Raw genomic sequence first — 6,814 nt, 5'->3', positions numbered from 1 at the left:
CTACATAAACAAACACACACACACTGCTGTAAAACAGGAAGTGATGTAAGATAGGTAGTACTAACGTATATCTGGTTCCAAGCCTTAGGGTTGGGGTGACACTAATGTAAACTGCAAGCAGGGAGCACCTTGCTACACACTGCTGTTACAAGTTCAAGTACAGTAACCCACGGCACCAGGTATGTTGTCCCTATCCTAAGGCTTGGGACCACTTTAACTGATGCTACAGGAAAAAAAAAGCTATGGAAGAAGTAATTTAAGTGTAATATAAATCAGTTATAAGGGATTACGGGCACAATGTGTGGTCTATGAAATTTATAACCGTCAGGCCCCTCCTCTCCTCTCATCACTTGTGGGTTTATAAATTCCATAGACTCCACATTGTGCCTGTGCAACAGTATATGCCATATATGGGTATGTTATCCATATATATAATATTATCAAGAGTTAATAATAACTCTTGATATTATATATGTATATATATATGGCAAACACCTTTGTATAACCATACCATGGTACCAACAACACACAACACAGAGAGCTTTTCTTATAAAGGAAACAAATCTGAAAAGGTTGAAGTTGTTGGGCAAGGTCTTGTGTACTGACAACCCCCTCTGCTCTTGAAGCATCTCTGACACTGACTACATTGAACCACTTGTCCAACACACACACACACACACTTGTCCAACACGCGCACGTACGCACACACACCTGCTGCAAGTCAGAATTACTAATCAACTCTTCAGCCTGCCAGTGACATAGTAACGCGTCTTCTCCACCAGTTACTATGGAGTCATGCTACAAGTGGGGAGGATCACATGATCTCATCACTATGGCAATACCAAACCTACCTTGTGGTCCCAATGAGCACACCTGACAGTAGCAGAGTGTCCACCTGACAGGCACTCGACAGGGACAATTGTTGTGACATTAGCGTGTGTCACATATACCCTACCACTGTAATAGTGACATGACTAGTAACACTGTGTCACATATACCCTACCACTGTAATGGTGACATGACTAGTAACAATTTCCCCACTCCTTTATGTTACAGAGGCACACTTGTGACATTGTGTGTCACATATACCTTACCACTGTAATAGTGACATGACTAGTAACATTGTGTGTCACATATACCCTACCACTGTAATAGTGACATGACTAGTAACAATTTCCCCACTCCTTTATGTTACAGAGGCACACTTGTGACATTGTGCGTCACATATACCTTACTACTGTAAAGGTGACATGACAATATCCTCCCCCTCCTCCTCATGTCACTTTGACACACTTGTGATAATAGAGTGTCACTACCGCTAGATTATATTATTACTACACAAAACCTCTCAGTAGAGTACAAAAAGCACAGGTAGAGATTAGTAAGAATTACACGGTCAAATAATCCAAATAGTTTACTCTTTAACTGATACAAACGATGATAACAATATCCCCAGTGGCATTAACATGTGTCATAGGATCACACTACACACATAGCAACATACTTGTGGTCCCCGGCAACGATAAACAACCTCTGGGTGGCTTCGTTGTAAGTACAGTCGACCAGATAGTCTACTTGTAGTTTGTGTTTCTCCTGTATAGACCATAATATGGAATATGGTTATACTGTCCCAACAGCTACCAAATGTTTGGCAACTATGTGAGACAAGGGAACATGAAGGCTCATGTGAGACAAGGGAAAACGAAGGCTCATGTGAGTACAACAGACCATAACCAACGGCTAAACACATTTTTAGTTTCAATCTTATCATTATGAAAACTAAACTGTTGTCACACACTAAAAGATGATCTCAAGGTTAGCTCATGGTTTGTGTTGCTTAAGTGAATGTTTACTAAATTACTACGTCATAGATCTCATGCCCAGATCATTTTGTGTGAAGTTTCCCTACCCCTCACATGAACAACTTCATAGAGGCAACCCCCATAACCCCTCACTATCTCACCAGTAACAACTCTCGTACACTTCTCTGATTGGATAACAAGTTAGCCTGCAGGGAAATAATAACCCATCACAACAACAGCAGCAGCCAGCAGCAGCAGCACATCACAACAATAACACATCTCAGCTCACTTGCAGGGCGTTCCACACATGGAAGGTTTCAGTATGTGTTAGGCTGTACACATACTCATATTGAGGACCAAAGTATCCAAGGTTGGCCTGAGGAGATGAATAACAATTATCATAGTTATTACAACAATTACCATAGTTATTACAACAATTATCATAGTTATTACAACAATTATCATAGTTATTACAACAATTATAAGGAAAAGTCATTAAGTATAGAATGTCCATTATCTGTAGGTATAGATGATCTCTCTTGTTATACTACTTATTTCTCTTTGATTCATAATCCAACTTAAATTCTGAATTTTCCTTCTACCTGTATGTATGCTTACTTTTTATAACACAATTATGACTACTGAACCCACGCATGCTACACTAAAAGAAAAAAAATGGTCCATAACATTAATTTTGCATCTGAACGCATGCCCCAACCATCCATTACTGAGAAGTGAAGTGGCCATTATGGGGCAAATACAGTGGCCACTATGGAGCTATGTTCCATTACAAATGTGACTGTCTCTGGGAAAACCGGTATTATCGTCCATTTAAAAGTACCGAGAAACGTCGGTTTTAAATATTCAGTGTGTTGTAGCTGTGGTAGCTACGCATACCAAATTTTCACACGTTTCACAACAATTTCTTACCTTCCTGGTCATCCACTGAAGAAGTAGTCAACAGCTAAGTTTCCCGCCATTTTAGATAGTTTTTAAACCGAGGTTGTCTGTATCAGGCGAGCTCCAGAAGGGTGGGAGGTGGGGGCCCTGGAAGGCGGGCAAAATGGTGTTCAAAATTGAAAAGAAACGTGCTGGGATGAATTAGGCCAAGTTATAGGCCATTCAGGGCTCAGAACTGGCTAAAATGAAAGGAAATTTACAGCACAGGTCATTGTCCAACACCACGGAGCTGTACAGCCACACACAGCCATCTCCTGGTTGGCCAGGGCTCCATCAAGACCCCAGACCACACATACGGCTCGCCACTGTGCTCTAAAAAAGCAGCCAGCAAAAGCAGACCACTTTACTCTGGTCGACTGTGACAGTGAAATTTGATAGTACATTCATTAAGCTTTGTGTTTGTGTGAAAAAATCAAACTTCCTGTCTTGGGCGATAAGAACGGTTTTCGTAGATCCAGTCACAAATGAAGAACAGTGTCTACAATCAATCCAGTGAATGTGGAAAATACAGGAATTTAGTGTGATAGCTACAATAGTACAGGGAAGCCATATCACAGTATCGTTCACCTTGTATTGTCAGTGAAAATAACTGGGACACAAAGAAGGACGAAAGGAAGTCCATGACGTGTGTATTGTACGTATCATATATTGCGATTGGTGAAAAGGCATGTCTGAGGACAAAACAACATTGAACAGAGAAGAAATCAAGCCTGTATTCTTATCCATTACTGAGTTATGCTTACCTGGAAGCATCAGTTAGTCAGTAAGTCAGGCAGTAGAAAATTCACTGAAACAACAAAAAATCATTAAAACTTGTTGGAAGGGTTTTGGGTTAGTCTGAAGACATATATGGGCTTGGCCACACCTAACCAATACTGGCCAGCTGTCATGAAGGATAAATGAAGATAGTTATTGGGTGATATTTTGTATTGCTCCATTGGGGAGAGGTATAGCTACCATCAAAACAACCAAGGTAGCTGTTTGGGGCACTGAGAAGACTTAACTATCACAAAAGAACGAGATTACTCTAATAGAGCAGTCTACCTCACCTGTATTACATACAACTTGTCATTACAACACTACCAGATTTGACAGACATGTACAGTGCTAACAATATGACAGGACACTTCTCAGCTTATGTGGAGTATACATCACTAAATTATTGTATCATCATCATCATAGATTACATCCCATGGACCATGCAGCAGTAATTCATCAAGTAGATAACATAGTGGCTCATATATGTAGATAGGGTCCGCAACGTGAAATTTCGACCTCCGAGAATCAACTACCAAACCACCCACAAATGCTAGGCTAGGTACCACTTAGAAAACGCCAGATTGGTGTTATTTTTCATTAACGTCTTGTCGTGCAAATTGGCGAATATGCTTACAAATTACGAGATTTTTTGCTATATCTTCAAGTAAATGTCTTTTAAAGCTATAATATGCACTCTCAACCTTTCTTACTAACTGTACTCTAAACTAAAACCATCAGTGGCTGCATTGTCTGGAGCGATTTCCAGCCGCAGCATCGCGAAAATGAAATTTCGGACTCGAAAAAAGTTTCGATGCCACTGAAGCACACAGTAGCGATGCCAAAGTAACCCTCCCAGGTCAAACTGGTCTGGCATGGGTCCAACTACTACCACACCAAATATCATGGAATTCCAAAATTGTTTGCCATCTGGCTGAGCTCGACGGATGTCAAAAATGCCGATTTTATTCACTGACGGGAACCTTTGCTAGCCAGATGTGCTAGTTTACTTCTCAAAAGCTTACTAGACCCATAGCCAGTAGCTTTCATTCATAGGGTTGGTCTGGCAGCTCTTCTAGCGACCTCAAAAACCAACAAATGCCGATATCCACGAATTTTGCCGATATTGACCAATTTACAATGCGTTAAAGAAATCTTGCACATCAAACGTGATGCTTTGCCTCTCTAAAGTCATGCTGCATCCTTGTTTAGTTATATTCGTCCATAGGGTGGCACTGGCGGCTCTCTTATCGAGGCCAAAATCCATCAAAATGCCCATCTCACCATTTGTCATCAGTTTTAGGAAGTTTTACAAGTCAAACATGCTGGTTTACCTCTCTGCATCCTTGCTGGACCATTCAATCACCTTCGTCTGTGTAGGCACCTTTCTTCAGTCTCTTGAAAACGTCAGAGCACACCAATTTGGCGCAACCACCAATACCAGTTAATGCTTATTTTGTTTTATTGGTTCCACGCAAAAATGACAGGAAAACCAGCAGAAATGTAATAGAGCGAAAATGGAGTTAGTCTAGCTCTAAATATTGTACTCTACAGGTTTATACAAATGATTACGAAATGAAAATTCCGATTATCAAAAACCACAATCGAAATTTCCATTCGTGTAGAGTTCCGAAGGGTGGATATTTTAAACTAGACTAATTCCAGTTGGGTTATGTAATATTTCTGCTGGATTTTCGTGGAATCAATGAAACAAAATAAGCAGTAAGTGGTGTTGATGGTTGCGCCCAATTGGCGTGCTCTGACATTTTCAAGAAACTGAAGAAAGGTGCCTACACAGACGAAGGTGATTGAAATGTCCAGTAAAGATTTAGAGAGGCAAACCAGTATGTTTGACTTGTAGCTAAAACTTCCTAAAACTGATGACAAATGGTGAGATGGGCATTTTGATGGATTTTGGCCTCGATAAGAGAGCCGCCAGTGCCACCCTATGGACGAATATAACTAAACAAGGATGCAGCATGACTTTAGAGAGGCAAAGCATCACGTTTGATGTGCAAGATTTCTTTAACGCATTGTAAATTGGTCGATATCGGCAAAATTCGTGGATATCGGCATTTGTTGGTTTTTGATGTCGCTAGAAGAGCTGCCAGACCAACCCTATGAATGAAAGCTACTGGCTATGGGTCTAGTAAGCTTTTGAGAAGTAAACTAGCACATCTGGCTAGCAAAGGTCCCCGTCAGTGAATAAAATCGGCATCTTTGACGAATTTTTGACATCCGTCGAGCTCAGCCAGATGGCAAACAATTTTGGAATTCCATGATATTTGGTGTGGTAGTAGTTGGATCCATGCCAGACCAGTTTGACCTGGGAGGGTTACTTTGGCATCTCTACTGTGTGCTTCAGTGGCATCGAAACTTTTTTCGAGTCCGAAATTTCATTTTCGCGATGCTGCGGCTAGAAATCGCTCCAGACAATGCAGCCACTGATGGTTTTAGTTTAGAATACAGTTAGTAAGAAAGGTTGAGAGTGCATATTATAGCTTTAAAAGACATTTACTTGAAGATATAGCAAAAAATCTCGTAATTTGTAAGCATATTCGCCGATTTGCACGACAAGACGTTAATGAAAAATAACACCAATCTGGCGTTTTCTAAGTGGTACCTAGCCTAGCATTTGTGGGTGGTTTGGTAGTTGATTCTCGGAGGTCGAAATTTCACGTTGCGGACACTAATGTAGAGAGCAAAGTCAACAGTAACAAAAAGCAGTGGCATAACTAGACTATAACTTGTACACATTGAGCTGGATCCTCATTTAACAAATCATGGAAGCGATTTTCAAATTTGGCTCATTTGTAACACTGGCTGCTAAAAATTTCATAATCATTCCGTTCAAATGCCCGACACAATAATTACGGCCAATCACCATACAATCCATATTGGGAGACCACAAAACTGTAGTATCATACACCAAAAAGAAAGCCTTTTTCAAACTTGAGCCAAACCACACATGTCTGTTGTTGACACTTTTTCCGTCCCCCCTCCCCACAAATTATTTTGTTAATTATCACATCAAATTCCATCATAGCAGAGATCACATGCAAACAATTCAAAGCTCATGTGATACTACTGAACACAGCGTACCAGCAAAATGTAAGCCAGTTTGTAAAAATTACATTTCTCAATAAAACTGCCAATGAGATAAATTACCATGTCTGGTCAGAATAGAATATATAAACGATAAAAATATACAATAATTTATTGTAGTGAAACTAAAAATATTTGAACATTTAATCCATTAGCATTCTCAGCATCATCTGATTCTGTCCTATAACATC

The 6,814-nt window shown here is 40.2% G+C and overlaps 2 protein-coding genes across 6 annotated transcripts in view; both read right to left on the bottom strand.

Annotated features, from left to right (window-relative positions):
- Nucleotides 1–6,814, bottom strand: part of LOC136263093 (WD repeat-containing protein 89-like) — a 40,059-nt gene that overhangs the window by 153 nt on the left and 33,092 nt on the right. For 2 of the 4 annotated variants that reach the window (XR_010704459.1, XR_010704460.1), the window contains 6 exons: nucleotides 2,092–2,178; nucleotides 1,964–2,008; nucleotides 1,505–1,593; nucleotides 852–957; nucleotides 712–798; nucleotides 66–223 (listed from right to left, as the gene is read on the bottom strand). Coding sequence is in view for 2 of the 4 variants with exons in the window: in XM_066057573.1 (XP_065913645.1) it covers nucleotides 712–798; nucleotides 852–957; nucleotides 1,505–1,593; nucleotides 1,964–2,008; nucleotides 2,092–2,178 (414 nt within the window). In the remaining 2 variants the exon portion in view is untranslated. The other 2 variants (XM_066057573.1, XM_066057574.1) reach the window with 2 other exon arrangements.
- The window catches only part of LOC136263100 (uncharacterized), a 2,404-nt gene continuing 2,280 nt past the window's right edge, over nucleotides 6,691–6,814 (bottom strand). For both annotated transcript variants that reach the window (XM_066057587.1, XM_066057586.1), the window contains one exon: nucleotides 6,691–6,814. This exon is cut by the window's right edge and continues 415 nt beyond it. The gene's annotated coding sequence lies outside the window, so the exon portion shown is untranslated.

This window comes from Dysidea avara, chromosome 8 (genome assembly GCF_963678975.1).
Source record: "Dysidea avara chromosome 8, odDysAvar1.4, whole genome shotgun sequence".
Taxonomy (NCBI): domain Eukaryota; kingdom Metazoa; phylum Porifera; class Demospongiae; order Dictyoceratida; family Dysideidae; genus Dysidea; species Dysidea avara.
This window is presented reverse-complemented; position numbering and strand designations above follow the sequence as displayed.